Source organism: Colias eurytheme, chromosome 3 (genome assembly GCF_061535395.1).
Source record: "Colias eurytheme isolate Ceu_HAF_F1 chromosome 3, ilColEury1 Martin Lab GWU primary, whole genome shotgun sequence".
Taxonomy (NCBI): domain Eukaryota; kingdom Metazoa; phylum Arthropoda; class Insecta; order Lepidoptera; family Pieridae; genus Colias; species Colias eurytheme.
In genome coordinates, this window is record NC_142982.1 from 6,833,466 (window position 1) to 6,857,133 (window position 23,668).

The window sequence follows — 23,668 nt, forward strand, 5'->3', positions numbered from 1 at the left end:
GCGAGAAGCTACCATAAAATATCAAGAGAAAAACTTTTTATTTATTTGGATATTTCTAAGGGATATTTTATAAAACGTACCTATTGAATTTACATTTTGCGTATACAATGCAGGAAGATTCTTACACTTAGATAAATTGAAAAAGTAGATAATAAATGAAAGAGATGTCTCTAAGGTATAGAATATTCAAAGGAAAAAATAAAAATCGGTCAAGTACTAACGGACAATAAGGGTTATAAATTAAAGGTAGATTCGATAAAAACCGATTTTATTTTAAGTATTGATATAATTACAAGTATTTAAATATACATGCTAAGACATTTTTTAATAAAACAACAGGTAGATTATTTTGCATAAGTATATTTTATAATAATGAAGTTTTAAGACTATTTTACCTATTACAATCGACTATGAATATTATTTGATAATAAATAATAATAGAATACAACTAAATAAATCATAATAAAAGACGGCCATTTAGAAATACTCCCTTATTATGTCAATGACTATACATACAGGTATATTTGTAGGTATATATTATTTTATTGAAACCGCAAATATAATAATTCCCACTATTCCTATAGTTACTTTGAATAAAATTAAATGATTTTAAAAATTATGTGAAAATAATATTGTAAGTAATAAAATATGACAACATTTTAGTTTTTTTTTCATATTAAGCGTTTTCATCTATTTTAATAAATAAATTAAATGTTCTATCAAAAATGTAAGAACTTTTACTAATATGGAATTTAATTATACAATTATGTTTAATATAATTAACCCATACTGAATATAAAAAATTGCAATTAAAATTTAAAAAAGGTTCATATTATAAATTTCTTTCATATTAATTATTAAGCTTATATTACAACTGAAAAAAATTATGAATAATTTATAATTATAGAAACTAATTTCACGTCATTATACATACTAAATGATGTAATTATAAAATGTTACAAAATTTCACATTAAAATGTTTCATGTTTATGTAATACCCAATTAGTATATTTCATCACAGATAATTTTATTGCTTTTGCTGGAATGCGAGGTCCTTTATTTGCCACCGGGCCATGGTAAGTAACTGCCCCAACCCTTGCCTGGATTTGGATCATGTCCTGTAAAATAATTATGTATTTACTTGCAATCGTACAGATAAAGTCGAACTTAAACGTTATCTATAGTACTAGATGCTACCTGTGACCCGCGTTGTTCCACCCCTATTGTTCTTAGCGAGATGATAATATATGTATAGCCTATAGCCTTTCACGATTAATGGGCTATCTAACACTGAAATTATTTTTCAAATCGGACCAGTTGTTCCTGAGATTAACGCGCTCAAACAAACAAACTCATCATCACGCTACGACCAACAGGGGTGGAGCCACGAGGGTGAAACCGCGCGGAGCAGCTAGTATTAGTATGTATATACGTAGATTAGAGTACCTAGTAGAAAGCTGTTGTTTAATCTTTTTTCTATTGATCATATTTTTTTTTCAACAAGGTATGTATTTTGGGTATAGGCCAAGGTACTTATTGCGGTTTCTCTATAAGAGCGTAATTAAAAAAATAATAACCTGATTTCTTTCATATGAAAAATTTAAAATATTATTTTATACAAAGTAAGCAAATAAATAGAACGATTTATTTTTCTTTGATCACCTGTTTCTGCAAAGGAACATATATGTTTAATCTACAAATTACAACATCAAAGCAATTTATTTTAATGAGGTTTCTAACATTTTAAATAGTTTGGTAAGAAGCAAATTCAAAGGCTTTTGAGCATATAAGTAAGAAGTTCTTTACCTATTGAATTCTTAACGGTTAAATTTATTTCCTTTCTATTCATTCGTATTTTTTTTAATAAAGAATACATGAATCTAGAAGGAAGTGTATCTATACTTCACCACATATTATACAACAAAGAGCTCAGCCGCGTCTGACAATTCGCGGATAAACTCAATAACGGCTACACCGATTTTCATAACAATTTCAACAATCATTAGCGTGGAAGGTTTAAGTTAGTAATTTGTTAAGTTTAAGACTATGCAATCGGAACCGGAAATTTCGAGAAATATTATATAAAAAAACGAATGTTTATGTTACGTTCATTAAGGGCTTGGTCTAGTAGTGCAAACAAATGCATCCTGTCATCCTATATGTAAATAATACAAATGTACTAAGGGAAAGTTGCTCCACTTAATTTTTAAAAATTAAATCATTCGTATGCATAATTTAATATTCGTAATAAGTACCAAAAATGACAATTTGAAACAATTTTCGTGAAAATTACACCGGGTGATTTTTTTTTATCAGTACACAAAATTTGCGAATACTTTCTATTGATATCTTCAACTTCATGTTTATATAACTGATCAACTTTTACAAAGAAATTTTGGACGAAATATAAAAAAAAATAAGCTTTCCATACAAAATGCAGAACTCTATACATTTTTTTCGACCTAAGTTTCTTAGTGAAAGTTGTTCAGTTTAACTAATAAAACGGATAAACAAATTTTGTATATAATAAAAAAAATGTAATGTTTGTGTTAAATGAAAACAAAAGATATTTATTTCTGACTAGCTTCCGCCCGCGACTCCGTCCGCGCGGATGTCAGTCTACGCGTCTTCTACAGATTTATTATATTATGTGTAACATTCACAATTTATTAGGTTTATATTGATAAACCTAATAAATCTTTTGCTAGCATTCTGATGCTTTATCGGTTGCACTGGATTTATCTCTTTTTTTTCAATCGCTTGAATGATATAGGATGGGTCCTTGATGGGCATCGAATGCTGAAGTCTCGAATCAATCAATTCTGACAGTAGGCAATTTATGTAAAATCTTGATAATGGTCCATCATTTTATTTTGCCTAAACGTTACATACTTTTTTATATATTATATTTTTAACGAATTATTCACTCCAGTCCAAACAGCAAATAAGCAGACGTCTGCTTCTGCAACGTTTAGTTGTCCCTGAATTTAGAAAAAATAGTCATGATTCTTATCTATGACAAAAGTGTTATTTTTTGCATTGTATTTCAAATATTAAATTTTTTTTTTAACCGCATCTTCCCCATTCATGTCTTTTGCCGGAATTAGACATTTAACTTCTACTAGTCCCATTTTCCCTTTTTGATATGGGAGTGTATAAAGTAAATTTTTTAGATATTTCTCGTTATACTTTTAAAAAGTTATTATTGTCATTTTGCTCATTAGGTAAAGTAATTAGGATATCAGTTTTAAGTTTTTTGATACCTGCAATAATAACGTCATAATCGCCTGCACATACTTATCGATTACACCCTGTATACAATCCACCATCCACATTCATAATGTTTTCCTGTCCTCCTCTCCTTTACGCTGTTCACCGATACATTTGAAATGAGTAAATCTGCTACCACTGAAGGATGTTTCATTGTGATCAGCAAATTTTCACCACTGTTGTCGATTATTTGTTTTTCATTTTTAATCAGCAATTGGGAATCATCAGTTTTGTTTTTTGCAGATTGGTGATGTACCCTAACAATACGTCGAAAAGGGAAAGCATCAACGAATTATCGTTTTCGTCCTCTTTTTTTATTCTTCGCGTCTCTGTTACTTCTGTTTGTTTAGTTCTCAACACCCACTGAATTTTCTATGTTGTTGTGATCTTCCATTACATCTGAGTTTTGATGATGTGATGATAATCCATTCGTTTTAATATTGGTACTTAGAGTTGGTAGACTAAACTAGAAATGGCGGACTAAATTTGTCAGCGCGTCTGTAAGATCAGAATATAAAACCAACATCCTGTATTTAAGTTACAAAATTAATAATCAAACAACATGCCGCTACGTTGAAAATGACTAGAAGAAAAAATTAAAACACCTCGGATCAATTTTGGAGTAAACAAATCATTTTCCCCGTATGGGGATTTCCCCGGATGAACTTGGGAAGTTCAAGTTCTCAATACAAGTTTATATTATATTTCGTATTTCTCAAACGAAAAATAAACATTTTTGGAACTTCAAAAAAATTATATTATAAGAAAATTTATGAGCTTACTTTAGTTTTAAAGAAATATACATCCCTTTACTGACACCCCGTAAAATAAAGAAATTGTTGCCAATCGCCTTTGCAATCTATTTGGTTTTATTAACTTTATGTTCGAAGATAATTTTTTTTTCTAGTAGTTACACGCGTATTTTTTTCGTTTATTTTCCATATCGAAATCAAATGTTTAAAAATACGAATATTTGCACAAAACTAAGATAAAAATAATCAATTAACAAAAATATTAAATTTAATGAAGTAGAGCAACTTTCACTTCGGTATGAAGGAAAATCGAGCGTAGAGCACACGTCAGAACGCTCCGGCCCAAGGAGCGCGACTAAAGAAATTCGCTAGGATTTTTCCTAATTATTTTAAATATTTTTTTAATATTTAAAGAATTATCAAAATTAAAAAAAAATTTTTTTTAAAGGATTAATACTCATTGGTCTTCAACCAACTCGAATAAATTAATGGAAAAAATAACTTTTAGCAGTATTTATCAATAGATTTTGTAAGGCAAAAAATGGGAAATTTAATGAATTTATAACGTTCTAATTAAGAAAATCATAAGTTTTTCGGCAATTGTGTTCAGCAGTTTTTAATAACGACTATATAAGGATAATAATGCGCTGATCAGATTGTGTAAATTGTAATCGGTTGCAACGTAGTGAGTGCACAAACTTAGCTCGAAATGTCTTTGGGGGAAATAGACTTATCTTGAAGGCCTGATTAAGGTAACATAAAGTAACTTTATAAATGTGAAAAAATTCACGCGCATTGCGTATATAACACTAATTGATAAACAAGAAAAAAAAATTCAGTTTATCATTTCATTAGCCGGGAAAAAATTGTCAAATAACTTGTTGAAAACGCAATTTTGCTAGACTGCAGCCTTAAAACTACACGACGGTTAGCTATTAGGGACGAATAGCTAGCATTTTAATAAAATCATTACTTTATTGATGTCGATGCAATTAATGCCAATCAATTGCTCATTTCTTTAAAAAAAAAAACAAATTCTATAAAATAGTATAAGTACTTATTCTAAAAATATTATATTCCCGGTATAGATAGTTTTTATGCTTCTATCGTCTTGGTATTGCCAAATACTCATGAAGTCCTATAATCAAAAGTAATTACGGAGTAAATAATAAATTGTTTACTTTGGATAAGTACTGGATTCTGTCTTGTATTTATTTTATTCTGTGGCTCAATATAATATATGTTTATACAAAGAATTGCATCCGACTATTTATAGTGGCGTATTATTCCATTAGGCCCCGGAATCACAGACACAATAGAAAATCTATTGTGTCGCGGTCGGATCTGGCCTCTCGGTGGTTGAGAGGTTATATAATTATAATACTGTTATATATCAACACCGTGTTTTTATGCAAATGAAAAGTTTGAATAAAAATGCAAAATTAATTTTAGAAGAGATACATGACATTTGTGTGATATTTTTAAGTTTTAAACAAAATCTTGTATAGACTTTACCCTTGGCAACAGCTTGTATTTTTTGCATCTCATCCGAGGAGAGAGTTAGGATCTTCTGCAAGACAGGAACGAGCCGGCTTCTCTCGTCTCCCGGAGGCAGTGTTAAAAACTATTGGAGAATAATATCATATTATTATTTTAAATCTTTTAAAAATGATGAAAAAGCAGTTTTTGTCTATTGAGACAAAGGACTAAAGTTAAGGTGTTAATAACGTACATAATAATATGATCCTGTATTTTCGCCTTTACATTAAATGACAAACATTATAGTTCAATTATTAACTTTTTTTTCTGAATGTTATACACAGAAAACCGAATTTAAATCAAATAATGTCCTTATAATAAACAGTACGAATATGATTAAAACTAATTTTAAAAAATCAGGAAATTTACTCCTCTATCTCTAGCAATCAATCAAGCATACTTTTTTATGTGTAAGTACAAATTTATTTGAAAATACTACATTACGACATTATTAAAGTCGTCGAGGATTACCTTCAAAGTGACGTTCTTCATGTACTCAGTGTTGTGCGCATTTTGCGACGAGCCGCGCACGCGCCGCAACTCCGACTTGAGCAGGTCGCTGAGCTGCGACATTCGGGCGCATTCCCGCTCCGACTCCGCTAGCAATACCGTCACATGTTTCACCCTGGACAATATATCAATATTTAAATTACTAAATATTTTAAACAAAAAAACTATATCGCCTTCAAAACTGGATAAACTTAAGTGGGACCAACTGGAAGGATTTCAAATAAAACAAATCAGTAAAATATGTTTCGTCTGGAAAAATAATATAGGCGAATTCAGAACCTCCTCTTTTTTGTAGATTGATAAAGACAGCACAATCATATACAGAGAACGAGCTGTGCCACGCTGTTTTACCTGCATTGCTCCGCTGACAATAGCCTTTATGCCTTCCTCGATAAACGGACTATCTAAAAGTGAAATAATTCAAATCGGAATCGAAATCGTAATTCCTGAGGTAAGCGCTTTCAAGCAAACAAACAAACATACCATCTCTTCATTTTTTCAAAATGAATATAGATTAGAGTTGTTGAGTATTTTATAATAGTCCTAAGTTCCTCCTAATTAAATTTGTTATCCATCAAGTAAGTCGTCCTTGAACTCAAATTAGAAAGTATAGGTATCGAGGACATTGTTAACATTAAAATGATAATAACGCTCATAAATATTAAAAATATAACTTTGAATTGTTGAGTGATTTGTTATCAGAAACGATTGAATGAAATCACCTGAAATTCGATACATCTTATTTATAACAAGCGGCATAGATAAACATTTGTTTGTGCCGCCCATTATGAAGCCTGAATTAACATGATTGATAATCTTTTTCAAAGATAAATGAATATTTCCATTTATTTAATCTATATCTGTATCAAAGCAAGCAAAGGTATGTATACTAAATATCTGATAACAGTTATCAGAATATAATATATTATAAACAATAATTTTCTAGGAATCAATGTATAAAATAAATCTGTCCTTCAGAAATAATTCCAGCGGCCAACACAAGCTTGTTATCCACTGCATTAACATAAATTAATTATTCATAAAATTTGGCTGCCCAATGAAATATTTTTATAGAAATACAACTAATGTGTCAAATCTATTTTTAAAAGAAACTGGCACTGTTTAATATTACATTATTATAAACATGTTATACTGTTGATCTTTACATTATAATTTAGTAATATATTAAACTTTAAAAATCCTATTTTTTGGTTTCTGGTATGAAAATATTGAGCATTAATATTGTTGAGAATTCACGAAATATTAACATAACTTATGCAAAACCTGATACCCTGAACCCCTTTTGATACTGATTTTTTATGTGATAGAACATTTATTTTATTATGTATAATTTAGCATATGTTACATCTTATTAGATAATTAAATAAGACTTCCCATAATATCATAATCAGATACCATAATGCTGACATTGAGAAGTTAATTTTTATGGTAAATTTTTAATTATTTGTAGTCCTGTACATTTCTACTTTGCATAGTTGTAAATTGTAATAAACATTGTTTAGCCTTTTATAATATATTACTTGCTTTATAATGTATGCTTGCTTAAAATAACAAAATACATCCTCTTGAGAAGGAAACTTTACGTGACATTTCACTTCATTAAAGTGTGATAAATATAAAAAGACACACCCACAACCTTCAAATCCAACAATCAATAACTCAATAAAGTCACAATTCAAACCCAGGAATCAAATTTATCGTCACTTTAAGTATAAAAAAGTACCTCTGCTGTAGTGTAAGTACTTTCCGCTTCAAGTCCGTGATCTCTTGCTCGGGTGTGAGTGCGAGTGACGATGTATCCAGCGTGTCGTCCTCAGTGACGCCCTCCTCTAGCAACCGTTCCAATGGCACTGGAGACCGCCGACTACCCCCTGATAGGAACGATTTAGACAAAGGGGGCGATGGAGCCGATTCTGAACCCTGAATATGGAACATTTAAACGTTTTTATTACACGCTTTATATTAGCTTCACCTGTATGTTTGTAACCGACTTCTTTGGGCGCGATTTTGACCCACTTTAAACGGCCAGATTTCGTTCAAACTTTGTAGATTTATTTAGGACCGATGACAAATCACTAATTTGATAAAATAATTAATAATAGTTAAAAAAAAATAAAAAAACACGCGTTTTATAGAAAACCGAACTAAAAGCGTGTTTTTTAGTTTTTTTTAACTATTATTAGTAACAATAAAAAAGAGCGTGTGTGCCGAACACACTTGTCAGAAGTGAAACTTCTTTGGCAAGATTAAAAGATACAAAATCGTCGCCTTACTCCATGACGTGATTTGAATTTACTCTCAATGCGCCTAAACAAGTTTCACTTCAATAATATCAACATGGACAACAGTGGAGCCCTTATTTTACACTAATCTTTGTATTTTGAATCATAGGCATATGCAAGCATAGCATATTTTGTCATAAAAATGAATTCTGAAGCGCGTGAAGTTGACGACGGACACATTATGCGTGGTTAAAGGTTGTTGTCGCATTTAATTACATAGGTGACATGTTGAATTGGACTCTATACATTTTACACATACACATTTTTTATACTATACATATACTATAGAGAGGATATTTTGCCCTTATTGTTATAATCCTTATCTAAGAAAATTCTTACTTCTCCCTCTTCCCGAGGTATCATAGATACATTGATGTCCATTTCAGTGTCACTCATATCCTCTTTAGGTATCACTGGTATAGTGTATTTATCGCGATTTAAATCTTCTTCAAATCTGCCAGCTTTCATAGTTTCTTGTACATTCGCAAGCTGTTTTCGCAAATTTTCTGTCTCCTTTTGGAGCTTTGTTTCCAAATCCGTTATTTGTGATTTGTAACATTGAGTTAATGTTGAAATCTGTAAATAAAGAAAAGAGTTAATCACTTACTGAATACACATCAATAAATCTGTTAATTAAAAAAAAATCAAAGTGATAAAGAAAGACAACACAATTAATTGAGCATTTCTAGAAAAATAATGTGTGATGAACACTGTTTTTGTTCTGAGAAACATTAAAGTACTGATAGATGTGATTTTATAAAAAAGAGTGTGTGCCTAGCAGACATGTCAGAAGCGAAACTTCTTTGGCAAGATTCAAAGATAACAAAATCGTCACCTTACTCCATTACGTGACGGTATTGCCATGTCGCGACCTTGAAATTTTACTCTCAACGCGCCTAAAGAAGTTTCACTTCAAAAATATTATAGTATGTATGATATATTTTATTCAGTAATTGCCTCACTTGGAGTTTATGCTGTGTTCTCTCGGATTCCAACTGTTGCGAGAGTCTCGTGAGATCGTTTTGTAACCTTGCTGTTCTCTGTTGAGCTCGGGAAGCATCAGAGCTAGCTTCAGCCGCACGTTTACGGGCCGCTTCCAATTCCGCACTTTGTTCGGAATATTTTTCTCTGAAATATAACATAATATATAATTCAAAAATATTGAAAAAAAAATATTATAAATAAAAATTATATAGACACGTTATTGTTAGTCTTCAAACTCCAAAGGTTGAATAAAAAAATGTCTATTGAAAAGGAATAATTTATAAATATATGTATATTGTGATAGTTTAGACTATAAATTATACTTTATCGTCATTAAATAAGTGTTTGACTTACTGTAGGGTATTCAATTTAAGGTTTAAGCTTTCAGTCTGCGCTTTCAGTGCAGCAGCTTCTTCCTTCAGTTGTTCTTCTTGACTGTGGTCAATTGTTTGATTTTGTCTTAATACTGCTTGAGCTCTGACCTGATGTAAGTAAATAAAAATTTATCACAATTGTCTGGGTGTGTGTGTTTTTTATTGTCAAACTATTATCGACTTTGTCCTCATTAAAATAACATTAAAAAAAGCGCAGCGCACTACCTTTCGCGTGTGACGCTTCGATGATCCCGGAAATAAATTGTTATTTGATTTTGAATTTTATTTTATTGACAACAATGTCGATAATAGTTTGACAATGAAAAATGCGCTGCGCCGCGCTTCGCCATATCTGCGCCGGCCCCAATAGTTTTCAAAATCGGTTATATAGTTTTTTAATGTATCCATTGCATATCCACATCATGAAAAATTATTCCTCTTTTTATTAACATAAGTATAGTCTAACATTGTTGTTGGACACAAACCTTATAACTTGTATACTCTGTTTTTAAATCTGCCAACTCCATTGAAGTAATCCTCAAATTTTCATTTATTTCTGCACATTTAAACTCCAATTTCTTCATTTTATTATTAAGTTCAATTCTTTCTTCTCCAAAGCTCATAATAATTTTCTCTTTCTCACTGAGAAGAGAAGTCATTTCTAAGTCAGTTTCTTCATTCTTTCGCTTTTCGTCTTCGAGATCTTGCATTAATTTGGATATAATATCGTTTTTGGTGCTAATAACACTATCTTTTTCTTTGTTTTCCTGTAAACTGTGTTGTATTTCTTCTTTAAGTACACGGTTTTGAGTTTCTTCTGTCTTAATTTGTTCTTCAAGAAGTTTTATTTGGGTTTTCATAGCAGTTATAGTTCCTTCTTGAGTATCAATTGTTGACTCCATCTATGGATGAAATAATAATTTATAGCCTATTTATAATGTAATGTTTCATAAAATAACTATATATTATGATATGACTTAAAACTTACTTGCATAATTTTCCTTTTCTTTTCTTCCATCTTAGTCGTAAGTTCTTTCATTGATTTTTCATAGTCTTCCATTTCTAAACTTAAGACATTCTTTTTTTTTACATCTCGCATAGCCTTTTCTAATTGCTCTTTTGTAGTTTTATGCGAGCTCTTTTCCGTCGCTAATTGTTCATTTAACTGTGATTTTTCCACTACAAAAGGAAATATAATTAGAGATTCACCTAAAACTGTTTATTTAAAAATAAAAAAAGTCATAAGAATGTACCTTCTAAATTCTCAATAGTTGATGTAAGGGACTTTATTTTTGATTCAAGTTCCAAAATTTCAACTTTGGGTGTTTCATTATCGCGATTATTACTACTATCAACCTCATCAACACTAGTTTTTGTGGTATTATCTGTTTCATCAATCAACCTTTTAAGTTTTAACTTCTCTTGCTCTGAATTTTGCAACTGTGTAGTAGTTTCATTTAATTTCTTTTTCAATTTAAGAGCAAACATTCTTAATTTTGTATACCTGGAAAACACATGACTTGTTAAAACAGAACGAATATTCATTTTATTTTTTTATTTTTGTCAGTATTTAATATTTATTAATGATAACCAATTCTACATGAGATGATTATTGAATCATTATCTATAGATAACCCTGATTGACATGTTATGGCCGAAAGTTAAATAAATATATTAAAAATATGAAATTCATTACATAAATAAATGAAAAACAATAGTTTAATATTTACTTGTCTTCAAATGTCTCATCTAAATCCTTCATTCGAGAATGTTCCTCAGCTTTGGATATAGTTGATGTAGACATATCTTCATTGGGTAACTCAGACACTAAAAAATATTTAATAAGTATCTTCATAAATAAGTTTTATTTAAATTGACTACTAACTAAACACGCAATCATTATATTACCAATACAAGAATTCGTTTTCAACCTGTCAAGCTCTTCTTTTAAAGTAATTATTAATGTTTCTTTCTCTTTTAATAATGAGAGAGTGGTGTCTCTTTCAGTTATAAGTTTCTCATTATCTTCCTTGCTCTTGTTTGTATTCTCTTCTGAATTTTTCAGATAATTTTCCAATACAGTAATTCTGTCCAGTAATTCAACATTCTTGTTATTTTTCTCATCTCTATCTTTTTCAAGTGTTTCAATAAGATTTTCCATTTCAGAAATAGCTTTTTGTAATTTAGAAATTGCCTCACCTCTTTCCTTTAACACTTGATTAATTTCTTTCATCTCATTTAACAATTCATTGTTTTCTGTCTTGTAGCTTAATAATTTTGTTTTTAGATCTTCATACTCTGCAACTATGTTATCATATTCTTTTACTTTGCCTCGACATTCTTTCAATTCGGTTAATAAAGAAGAATTTTCCTGTTTATAGTTTGAAAGTTTTGTTTCCAACTTCACTAAGTCAGCTTGTAATGAAACATTTAAATCAGACAAATTTTCAATATCATCTTTAGGCTGTTCTAATGACAATTTGAGGGTTTCCACTTCTTCTCTTAGCAAACCATTCTCATCTTGTAAGTTTTCAAACTCTTTTTTGAGTTTTGAATTCTGATCATTTAGAATAGTAATGTTACTTTCTAATTCTTTGAGTTTTTCATCTCTTTCTGTTTTTGTTTGAAGTTTTAAATTTTCGTTTTCTTTACACACATTTTCTAATTGCAGCTTAACAGATTCAATATCTGATTTAATTTTATCATTTTCGTTTGACAGCAATTTGTTTTGATTCTCTAATTCAATGATATTGTCCTTTGCATTTAATTTTTCTTTCACAAGAATTGATTTCTCACCTTCTAGAGCTTTAAGTTGCAAAATCAGATTTTGTTTTGTATCCTCATCTTCATTTGTTTTTAATTTATCATTTTCTTCTTTTAACTTTTCGATTTGTAAAATAAATTGATTCATATCCTTTTCAATGTTTTGTAATTCTTGGACTTTCCTATTAATTTCATCTTTCAACATTTCATTTTCATTATTTTTTTCATGTATTTCAATGTCTCTCTTAGTAATTAATGATCTCAGATCATTTTCAATTTTAACTTTAGACTCAAGAGAATCTTGAAGTTGTTGTTTCAAATAAGATACCTCATTTTTCAGTGCAAGATTATCTTTTTCAAGACCAATATTTTCTTCTGACACTTTACTTTTATTCTGATTATGCATGTTTACTTCATTTAATTGTTTTTCTAATTTGTCAATTCTTTCCTTAAGTGATAAGTTTTCTTTATTCAAAACATTCATTTGATCATCCAGAATTTTAGATGCTTTTATTAGTTCATTTTGCCACTTAGGTATGTTTTCTGAGTATTCATTAACAGTTTTAGTTAAAATAAACCTAGAATTCTTAAGTTGATTTATACATGATGCACATTTTAGAATTTTGTCTCTATAACTTTTCAACTTTATATTTGCTTTTTCTTTTTTAGATTTTTCACCTTCATATAATTTTTCTAATTCCTCTATTTTATTTTTATTTTCCATAGTCTCATTTTGCAAAACATTTTTTTCTGCTGTAGTTTTAGTTAAATTAGATTCAAGTATCATAATTTGTTTGTTTAACTCCTCTATTTGGACTTTATAAACTGTCTCTGAAATAGAAACATTTACAATAAAAATTTTGAAGTTATCAAATTTAATTAGAATCCCTTAAGATAATTATCTAAACTAAATTATATCATTCAATTATGTATAAAGTATTGGAAAGGGTGAATGGTTACTTTAAAAATACCAACCTTCTTCAACTTTTTGTTCTAAAACTTCTAGTTGTTCCCTTTGTTGCAGACCAATATTGTTAAATTCTGCAGTTCTAGATTCCATTTCAGTCAATTGATTGATGAGTTGTTCATTCTCTTCCATGAGACGATTATTTTGTCTTTTGAGGGAAGTTATTTCACTATCCACATCTGAGAGCTTTTGTAATGCAATTGCCATTTTTTGATCTCTTATTATAATATCTGCTTTATGTTTTTTTATTTCTTCAACATAATTATTGAACCTATCTTCATAACTTTTTATTTTATTCTGAGCTACATCTATTTCTGTTATGTAATTAAGTTTTTGTTCTGTAAGGGAATCAACAAGCTCCTCTAATGTTTTAATATTATTTGATAATGCCTTTCTTTCATTATCAAAATCTTGTTCTTTTTTCTTAAATTTATCAAGTTCTATCTGGCACTCTGAAAAGAAAATCTGTATTAATAATGGTTATAAATATTGATCAATCATTAGGTTAGCTGTAGTAAATGAACTAAAACAAAAGCCATAGTTTAACATCAATAACATTTATAAGATACAGACTTATACCCAGGTATAGTCTGTATCTTATAAATTGCTTTCCTATAAATTGATTCACGAAATCAATACATAACAAAGATATAAATATTCTTAATATGAGTGCAAATTTAAATTATTAATAACCAACCTGTTTTTGCTTGCTTGGCCTTCTGTGCTATAGCTAGGAGACCTTTGCATTTAACAATTAAATCATCTCTACTTAAATCATCAAATGGACTTCTTTTGGGAGTTTCTCCTGGACCCTAAAATAAATATTATGTACATATTATAATATGTCCTGAAATTGTAGCTAATAAAATTTACAATCAAGCATAAATTTGTTTCAATAACATTTTATCATTTTTAAAAATGAATTAATTAGTTATCAGTACTTACTAACAGTGATTTAATAGTTTGTATCCTTGAAATTAGTTAGGCAGAATAATATTATATTTGTATAACAAACCTTTACTTTAGATTATTTATTTGCATACATATGAACTCTCATTATGCCCTATGATCTAAACTAAATACAGAAAGTAATATTACACATAATGTTGATAAAAAATGTATTTTTGTAAGATCTAGTTTTATCTTAACAATTTCCCTTCAAATTCGATACAACGTTATAAAAAAAATCTCTACTGTGTCAATTATTTATTACCTTTCCTTCGGAATTATCCATCATGATATTATTGGATATGATAAAGTATTATACAAGTAACTTAGCAGAAGCTATGCCTCCATATCATAAATAACGTAAGCCATTGATATAAGTTCCACACGAACACAGAAATGTTAATAAACTATTTTAAATAATTAAATTATTTTCATTTGCAGTTTTCGCTTTGGAGTTTACAATTACAACTCGCAAAGATTTTACTTTTCTTGATAATATTTGTTTGAAAAAACACAAAAGTCAGAATGCGTAGTCAGTTTACTGTCAAATAATCAAATCAAAATCATGCCAAACGTCCATGTCAAAATGACGTGACATAGTCAAAGACTATAGAAACGCTGAGAAACGCGCCATGAAAGAAGGTCCACCACAGATTACATAATAGTTACTATATAGTGGTTGGCAAATTCTTTAAATTATTTTCACTTGCAACTTCGAATTTCAACTTTCACAGATTACTAAAAATTTTAAATGGCGGATCTAGTCATCGCTAATGTCGTTTTCTAAGTGAAGAGAGAATTAAAATAAATACTTTATTGTCTATTTGGTTCCATTACAGTCTTAGTGCTATGACGTATTGAAATGTGAATTGTTTATTATTGAATATTTGTATTGATTCCTTTGCTTCAAGGTATGTTATTATGGGTCATCAAGCATAACACGATGGTTGCGATCCTTGCGGGGCGCGTCCATGAGTAATAATATTGTTTTATATTATATTTATATGCCTTTGTCGAATTGTGGTATCACGGCTGCTTCTTCTTGGATATATACATCATTTCAAGAAATTTTCAGTGAAACTTATCAGTCTGTGTAAAATGTTCTCTAACTGCTAACTAAAGATCTTATTCTGCAGAGTGCAAGAGAAGACAGAATGTCGAGCGATGAAGATAAACCTCCTGCGCCTCCTGTCCGGCTCACTAGCAATCGAGCAACAGACCGTGTCGATTCTGTTGCATCTGTTGACATGAGACCACTGCCGAAAGGTATATTGTAATAAACTTGTAGATATAAAGAGTAAAATCATTTTTGTAAAAGTTTAATATGCAAAATTGAATTCAAATTGATTTTTATCATTGTATTTTTAGTCTGATAATATCTATTATTACATTAGGTGTAGGTTTTAAATATGAATCTGTTATTAATCATATAATTTTTTGTGTATTACAGAACCTGATGATGGTGGTGATAGAAAGAAAAAAACTTTGAAAGCTAAAATAAAAGGCTCAAAAAGTACTGCTCATAATGACAACAAGCCTAATATAAGCTATCCAACTAATTTTGAACACACTGTTCACGTAGGATTTGATGCAGTAACAGGAGAATTTACAGTAAGTAAAATATGAGTTTGCACACTTTGTTAATATTGCCCTCTTGACAGATATGGAAATCCCCATGACACACCACACATAGTTTGCCTACTTTTTTGTATTAATTGTGTGTCTTATAAGAAATTAAAGCCTTTATTTTGATATGCACTAGCACATAAAATAATTGATTTCAAGCTTACATCCACCATAGAGATGTTGAGACAAAATGCTTATAAAACAGTTTGATATTATAAGCTTCTAAGCTGCAACACATTGCATTTTGCTTTGCTTCAAAACTTACATATGTGTTAGGAAAAGTAAATGCTGCTCCCTTATTTTTTCTCATGTATCACAAGTCTGAAAAAATACCTTAATGGTTCAAAATTATATGAAGTAGTGTTGATTTAGAGTGGTTGCAGCAAATATAAAAATGTAGGAAGTATGTACCTATTTCAGTAATATAGTAATTAATATAACATTAGAAAAACAAATGTATACAAATAAAAAGTATAAAATGCATGCTTAGACACTTATAGAAAGCACAAAAAAAATAGACATATAACAATATCATAATATATTTTAAATAGAATTTGATATTATGTATTATAATTTAAACATGATTACCCTTTTTGGTGAATGAAGTTGATATTAAACAATACAAAGAGTATTGTTATTCATAGTACCCTTAATAATATACAAATGATCATGTAATTGAGTTCCATGTATTGCCGCTTTTGTTTCAAGCTGCCTATAACAGTAAGTAATAGCTTATGTCCTCTGTCCGTTTACATTATTATCATTTTAAATGCTTAATAAACATTTTTTTTTTTATAATTGTTAATATGTGGTTATACATGGTGTTTAACAATGTGAGGTATTTGAAAAACCCATAATTGACATTTAAAATTTGAGTTGTCACCATGTATTACTTTGAAGAACTCTCTGTAAAATGTGTTGCCTTCTACAATAATCTGTCTCACTTTAATTTCGGTATTTTTATTGCTTAATGCAGCAGTATTTTAGTACATATATCTATAGCAGTATTGCAAAATATATGCCACATATAGTGCTTGCATTTTGTTTTTGTTTAGTTCTAGAGTTAAATAAACATTAGAAATAGTGGTACTTTGGTATAACATTAAATATTCCCTCCTACATATATCTAAATGAACACTTGAGCTATAGCATGAGTATCACTTGTAGTGGAAACTTGGATTTTATACATTTTATTTGTTGTAGTATTATAATGAATATATTACTGTAACTAAGGATTTATTTTCAGGGTATGCCTGAGGCATGGGCACGGCTGTTAATGGCCTCAAACATTAGCAAACAAGAACAGAAGAGTAATCCACAAGCAGTTCTTGATGTTCTTAAATGGTATGATGCATCAGCAACCCAACCGCCTGTATCTAAATACATGACGTCCGCCCAGATGCATACAACTCATTCAGGTAATATATAAATTAAGTGCTCAGCAAAAGTTAGTTCCTAACTTCTTTTTGTGTAAGAATATAATAGGCCAATGAAATAAGATAAATAATGTCAACAAACTGCCAAGGGTTCAAAACATCTTATTTGAATTAACACTTTTTGCCCTTTCAAATTGAAAATAAAGTAATAACAGAAACATTAAAAAAAAACTAACTGTAAAGAATTAGTAATATCAGAAGTCAATCAGTTTCAGTATATAGAAAGTCTGTAAGCAGTATTTTTGACATTGTTGTGGTCTGCGCAAACGAGGGATTTTAGTCCGCGATTTTGTCCGCTAAAATAGAATACTTACAACTGTATTGACTATAATTGAGTAACCCAAACGAGAGATTAAAAGTATCGAGTACTAAAAGTCCCCCGAATAACCGCGGACATGCAGGGAGCGGACCAGATATAGGCGAAACAACGCACACGGCGGCACATCTCTCGTCTGCGCAGGCCATTATTGATCCTTCTATGAAATCATATATTTTTTTAAGAGAAATTTAAAAAAAACGAATTATCTCACTTATTGCTCAGATTGTTTACCTACGTTCTTTATCTGTCATATTGGCATTACTATAAATACAGTTTACCTTCCATTGCAAACCGATTATTTAAATTCTTCAATAGGTTCCTCAGTGTCTCGAGTTTCATCGAGTAGTCCTTCATCATCTACACCTACAGACACAGAGCATCCAGAGCCCCCACCCCCACCACCTTCAAGACCGGACCGTACTAAGAGCATTGTAAGATTTTTCCTAGTTATGTATTACATAAATTATATAGATAAAATTTTAAATATGCTAAATATCAAATATGTTATGTATAAACTTATTTTGTATGGAATTTTAGTGCTATTTATTTTCTTACAATTTTCTAAAGGATTCAGGTTAAAGTGGTTAAATCTCATAACAATTAACAAAATGTTACAGTACACTAAACCAATAGAAGAAGAAGAGGCCCCACCCCAACGACCCGCACCTGCGCCTGCGTCTCCTCCGCACGTTCCGCATCCTGCTCTCACCACACATTCTGTCAGTTACTTTTATAATTTTATTTATTAATAACTCCTTCTGAAACTTAGGCTAACTAGAAACATATTATAAAATTCAAAATACTTGAGGATAAAATATATATATCACATTATTTCGCTGTACCATTTATGAAACAAAATAAGCTGGACTAATTTTTATTATTTGTTTATTGTATTCATCTTATAAGTTATATCTTTACAACATCATCACTTTTAATTTTTTAAAGTGGTACAAGCTATTAAAATTGTAAATTATTTTTATTAAGTAAAAATGTTTAAAACCATAGGTAGGTACCATATTAATTGGCGGAAGCCAAGCTTCTCTTTGGGTGGCTGTAAATTCAAATTCAAAATACCATATTAAGTTCTGTTCAGTCGAATGCACAATGGGTATGTTACGGGAGGTAATATTTATAATTTTTTTCGTATTTTATAGATATGCAGTAGAGCAGAGGTGGTAGGACCGGTGTTGCCGTTGGACCGCAACAAGAACCCCGCGCACACGCCGCCCGCGCTCGCGCCCGCACACGCGCCGCCCGCCAACGGCGCGCCCGCACCTACTGAGACAGGGTATGTCAGGTATACTTGCGTTTGAATAACATATCGTGACTTGGACCTGGATGTTATATTCGTGATTATAATACATATTATTATGAATGTATACAAGAATATAAACTTGTGGCAAATATAAAATCATATGTGCTACTAGGATGAGACGCTTTTATTAATTGTTGAAGATGATTTCTAGAATCTTGTCATAGCGATACAAAAATAATCTTTTTACAGAAGGTCTACTGGACAACAGCAGAGGAAAAAGAAAATGACTGATGAGGAGATTTTAGAAAAATTAAGAACAATTGTTAGTGTCGGTGATCCCAATAGAAAATATACAAAAATGGAAAAAATTGGACAAGGGTAAGACTCAGTTAATTTATTTCCAGTAGTATAGAGTAATATTTGGCATAAGGCGCTCATTTCCAAACTGCCATCCTACGGACTTCCTTCAGGACTTTGTGATTGGGTTACCAGCTTCCTTTCAGGCATACAAGTCGTTATCGACGGTTTCCGCTCTGCCTCTTTACCCCTTAATGCTGGTGTCCCTCAAGGCTGTGTGCTATCCCCCACTCTGTTCCTCCTGCACATTAACGACATGTTACAAATATGTAATATACACTGTTATGCGGATGACAGTACGGGGGATGCCTTTTACTCCGGCCACTCACAAGTCTCTAGGGCATATGTGGAGGAATGTCGAAATGGGCTTGTATACTATAGAAACTTCGTTAGATCAAGTTTCTGAATTCAATCCAAAAAAAACGCAAGTCTGCGTGTTTTCCACTAAGAAGTTCCCATTCCTCGTTTCACCTCGGTTTCAGAACACTCCTCTTAATATCTCACCGAGCATTGGAATCCTAGGCGTCCAAATATCGAGTGACGTTCAATTTCGAGGTCATTTAGAAGATAAAGCTAAACTAGCTTCAATAAAGTTGGGTGTACTAAGCAGATCGAGGAGGTATTTCAAATCAGCTCATCTACTCTTTTTGTATAAGGCACAGGTTCGTCCACACCTGGAATATTGCTCTCATCTGTTTGCTGGCGCCCCTCAATATCAACTTCTTCCTTTGGACCGAATTGAACGTCGGGCAACTCGAATCATTGACGACCCAAAAATCTCCAATAAGCTCGATCCGCTCTCGCTTAGAAGAGATATCGCATCACTCTGTATTTTCTACGAATCTATTACGGGGAGTGTTCTGAAGAACTTTTTGGTCTAATCCCACCCGCCCAATTTCATTATCGCACTTCCCGCCAGAAAAATAAGTTCCACCCTCACCACCTCGACTGCTGGCGGAGTTCCACAGTTCGTTTTACGCGAAATTTTCTCCCGCGAACTGTAAAACTCTGGAACGACCTACCTACATTATTCCCCAATTCTTATAACATGGAGACCTTCAAAAAGAGCACCTATAAATACCTAAAAAACCGGCTGCTAGCTAAGGATTCTCCAAATTATCCCTAACAATTTCCCTCTTTTATATCCTTCCCCTTTCCTGAGGACAGCAACACATCCACTTCCCAGTGGAGTGGATGCTTATGGGCGGCGCGTATTGTTTAACACCAGGCGACGCGTCTGCTCGCTTGCTATCCCATAACATAAAAAAAAAAATATTTTCTTAATATTTATGGTTTATTAATATTTTAGAGCGTCAGGAACTGTGTATACGGCAATTGAGACCTCAACAGGAATGGAAGTTGCTATAAAACAAATGAATCTTAGTCAGCAACCTAAAAAGGAACTTATTATTAATGAAATCCTTGTGATGCGGGAGAATAAACACAATAATGTTGTCAATTACCTTGATAGCTATCTCGTGAATGAGGTAAGGCCTGTTTATGTATTCTATATCTTTTTAAATATAGGTGTATGAAATAGTCAATAACACACTCAAAGCGAAGATAAATCTTTAATAATATAATATTCATTAGAGATAGCAACTCACACAACAATAACAATCTTTAATTATTTTTGTAAAGTTTCATACTCTTATCCAGGATTGTTTTCCTATGCTAACTTGCAGGAGCTGTGGGTAGTGATGGAATATTTAGCGGGTGGGTCTCTCACTGACGTAGTGACCGAGACGTGTATGGACGAAGGCCAGATAGCGGCCGTCTGTCGCGAAGTGCTGCAAGCGCTGCACTTCCTGCACACCAACCATGTGATACATCGCGATATTAAGTCCGATAATATACTACTGGGTCTCGACGGACAAGTGAAATTAAGTATGTGTGACATATTATGTTCATTTATCAAGAATTCATTTCTAAAGATTTTTGCCAACTTATTAACTGTTGTACCATATGAAGTAAATCCATGCAGTAATTTGAGTTTAGCCTGGACATACATACAGTCTACAGACAACTAGACAAAAATTCTAAAAACTATATTTTTGGCTACAATATGCATTGTAGATCATGCCCCAAATATTATCTAAAAAAATATTCAATGTGCAGTTTTGACTTTTCTACAATTTTATCATATTATTATGTAATCATGGATTTGAAGTTGTATGAAATTATATTTATCCTTTTACGATATTGAATAGTATTGTTTCATACTTATATTACTGTTAGATTTTCTTTTTACTAAAAATATATATTAATTTACAGCTGATTTCGGTTTTTGCGCGCAAATATCTCCTGAACAAAATAAACGAACTACCATGGTGGGTACACCATATTGGATGGCACCAGAAGTGGTCACAAGGAAGCAGTATGGACCAAAGGTAAAACCAAAATTAATTTGCACATATAGTATATACAAAAGTGTTCGCCCCAGCAGTCTGGGTAGTTCTTTTTTTTTTGTTTTTTTAAATCTTAACAGTTATTATCATAATGTCATTTAAAATTAGTGCAGTGGATCTTGAGTTATAAATAGTGTTATACTTTTAAAAAGTATTAATCAAATATTATTTTATCTTTTAGGTGGATGTATGGTCATTAGGAATAATGGCTATTGAAATGATTGAAGGAGAGCCCCCTTATCTTAATGAAAATCCCCTGCGAGCGTTATACCTAATCGCTACTAATGGTAAACCAGATATCAAAGACAAAGATAAACTTAGTGCTGTTTTTCAAGACTTTCTTGACCAGTGCCTAGAAGTGGATGTAGAAAGGCGCGCTACAGCACTAGATTTACTTAAGGTTTGTTTCCATTTTTTGTAATAGGTGGCACATCATATTATTATTTTATATAAAATTATCTTTCAGCCAGCGTTGTTAATAAAAAATCCGAATAATTTCCGTTCCATGGTCGGTAGACGGTCAGGCAGACAGACAGAAATACTTTCGAATTATTATATGTATTGGTAGCGATACAGACTACTATATTAATTTGATTAAAAGTCTTATAGCAAATTAGGAATGATGGAGTATAAGCTAAATGTTGCATTTGCGATGCTGATAAAGATGAATGGAACAAAATAGATAGACACTAATGAAAGCTAAATTAATTTGGTATAAACTGGACCTTACCAGTCCAAATGTTATTGGTTCGTGTATTATTTGGTTCGTTAGTTAAAAACATAACATATAGAATTAATCACTAAAAATGAAATAGCCAATAAATTTTTACATGTTGTGATAACATTATATAATAACACACACATGTGTGTACTTGATTACGATATAAAATACAATTTATGCGTCCCTTTTTTCATGCATTTTTTTTTACTTACAGCATCCGTTCCTAAAAATGGCTCGGCCTTTGGCTTCGTTGACGCCTCTGATAATGGCAGCGAAGGAGGCCGCCAAAGGCCATTAGCGGCGGCCCCCGGCGCCCGCGCCGCGCGCGCCGCCCTCCCCCCGCGCCGCCGCCGCGCCCCCGCGCCCCGCGCCCTCGTGCCCGGCGCCCCCCGCGCCCCGCTAGCGCGTCCAGTGCCTCTCTGCGTCCGCAGCACATTGTATTCCGCGACTCGACCACTTGCGCCCGACGGCACCCCTCGACTCGACCTCTCTATCTCTGATATTTAGGTATAGAGACGTCCGACAAGTGGCTGCGAGCTATACAAAGTATATATTTTTACAAGCGACTATGAATTAACGATAATGCAGTCCAGTAGCCGTAACGAGTACTGTAGTGTCGCGTAGGAGTTATTCGTTTCGCGTCGGTGACGTGATCTCTGATTGACGTGTTTCGCTCGACTAGCGGGAGTATTTGAATAGAATGTAGATATAGTGTGTTAGAGTTGAATCGAATTGTTACGGTTATCTGCAAACGAAGACTGGCAGTTTATATATTAGATTTATAAATATTAGAATACTTATAGGACTTTGTAATAGTACGATCAGCTTTTTCACTGTGATGATATTTGGTGACAGTAGATTGGAACACGTCAGTGCAGAGCGAGAGCTTAGCGTTAGATATGTGCTGTACCTAAAGTACATATTAAATATATACTAGAACTGACCGTCAACGATATATTTGTATTAAAAATTTGATTGGCGTAAGTGATAAAAATAGGGAAATTTTTTGAATACCTATTTACTGTAATTTTTTTGGTCATAAATTTTCTTAAAATTTATATATATCAACTTTAAATATTTTACTGTGCTTCTATTTATTTTATGTAATGTTTGACCTTTTTTTTAATGTGTAAGCT

General features: G+C 31.6%; 2 protein-coding genes across 3 annotated transcripts; one reads left to right on the forward strand and one right to left on the reverse strand.

Moving 5' to 3' along the window:
* Positions 1–344: 344 nt before the first annotated feature.
* LOC149909678 (uncharacterized) lies at positions 345–14,948 on the reverse strand. The gene is made up of 15 exons (XM_090119759.1): positions 14,676–14,948; positions 14,160–14,274; positions 13,471–13,914; positions 11,641–13,326; positions 11,463–11,559; positions 10,986–11,236; positions 10,721–10,911; positions 10,218–10,634; positions 9,713–9,840; positions 9,337–9,502; positions 8,714–8,950; positions 7,816–8,012; positions 6,033–6,186; positions 5,538–5,646; positions 345–1,118 (listed from the first exon to the last, which is right to left on the reverse strand). The coding sequence occupies exons 1-15, from the start codon at positions 14,697–14,699 to the stop codon at positions 1,057–1,059; spliced, it is 4,278 nt and encodes a 1,425-aa protein (XP_089975885.1). The 5' UTR covers positions 14,700–14,948; the 3' UTR covers positions 345–1,056.
* Positions 14,949–15,156: 208 nt separating this feature from the next.
* On the forward strand, positions 15,157–22,881 carry Pak (serine/threonine-protein kinase PAK 3-like protein). Of its 2 annotated transcripts, none has more exons than XM_090119760.1 (13): positions 15,157–15,321; positions 15,547–15,676; positions 15,861–16,021; positions 17,283–17,454; positions 18,107–18,222; positions 18,409–18,510; positions 18,946–19,088; positions 19,296–19,424; positions 20,713–20,890; positions 21,089–21,290; positions 21,678–21,793; positions 21,993–22,211; positions 22,747–22,881. In XM_090119760.1, the coding sequence occupies exons 2-13, from the start codon at positions 15,565–15,567 to the stop codon at positions 22,828–22,830; spliced, it is 1,734 nt and encodes a 577-aa protein (XP_089975886.1). In that variant the 5' UTR covers positions 15,157–15,321; positions 15,547–15,564; the 3' UTR covers positions 22,831–22,881. The 2 variants fall into 2 exon arrangements, with proteins under 2 accessions (XP_089975886.1, XP_089975887.1); XM_090119761.1 differs by having other exon boundaries at positions 18,946–19,079.
* Positions 22,882–23,668: the final 787 nt, after the last annotated feature.

Bases quoted from the DNA above. Each gene is read 5' to 3' on its own strand.
- Pak (XM_090119760.1), top strand. From the start codon at position 15,565: ATGTCGAGCGATGAAGATAAACCTCCTGCGCCTCCTGTCCGGCTCACT. The intron at 17,455-18,106 runs GTAATATATAAA...ATTCTTCAATAG, and splicing joins GATGCATACAACTCATTCAG to GTTCCTCAGTGTCTCGAGTT. The intron at 21,291-21,677 runs GTATGTGTGACA...ATTAATTTACAG, and splicing joins CGACGGACAAGTGAAATTAA to CTGATTTCGGTTTTTGCGCG.
- LOC149909678 (XM_090119759.1), bottom strand. From the start codon at position 14,699: ATGATGGATAATTCCGAAGGAAAG. The intron at 10,912-10,985 runs GTACATTCTTAT...TTCCTTTTGTAG, and splicing joins AACTATTGAGAATTTAGAAG to TGGAAAAATCACAGTTAAAT. The intron at 5,647-6,032 runs GTAATCCTCGAC...ATTCTCCAATAG, and splicing joins TGAAGAACGTCACTTTGAAG to TTTTTAACACTGCCTCCGGG.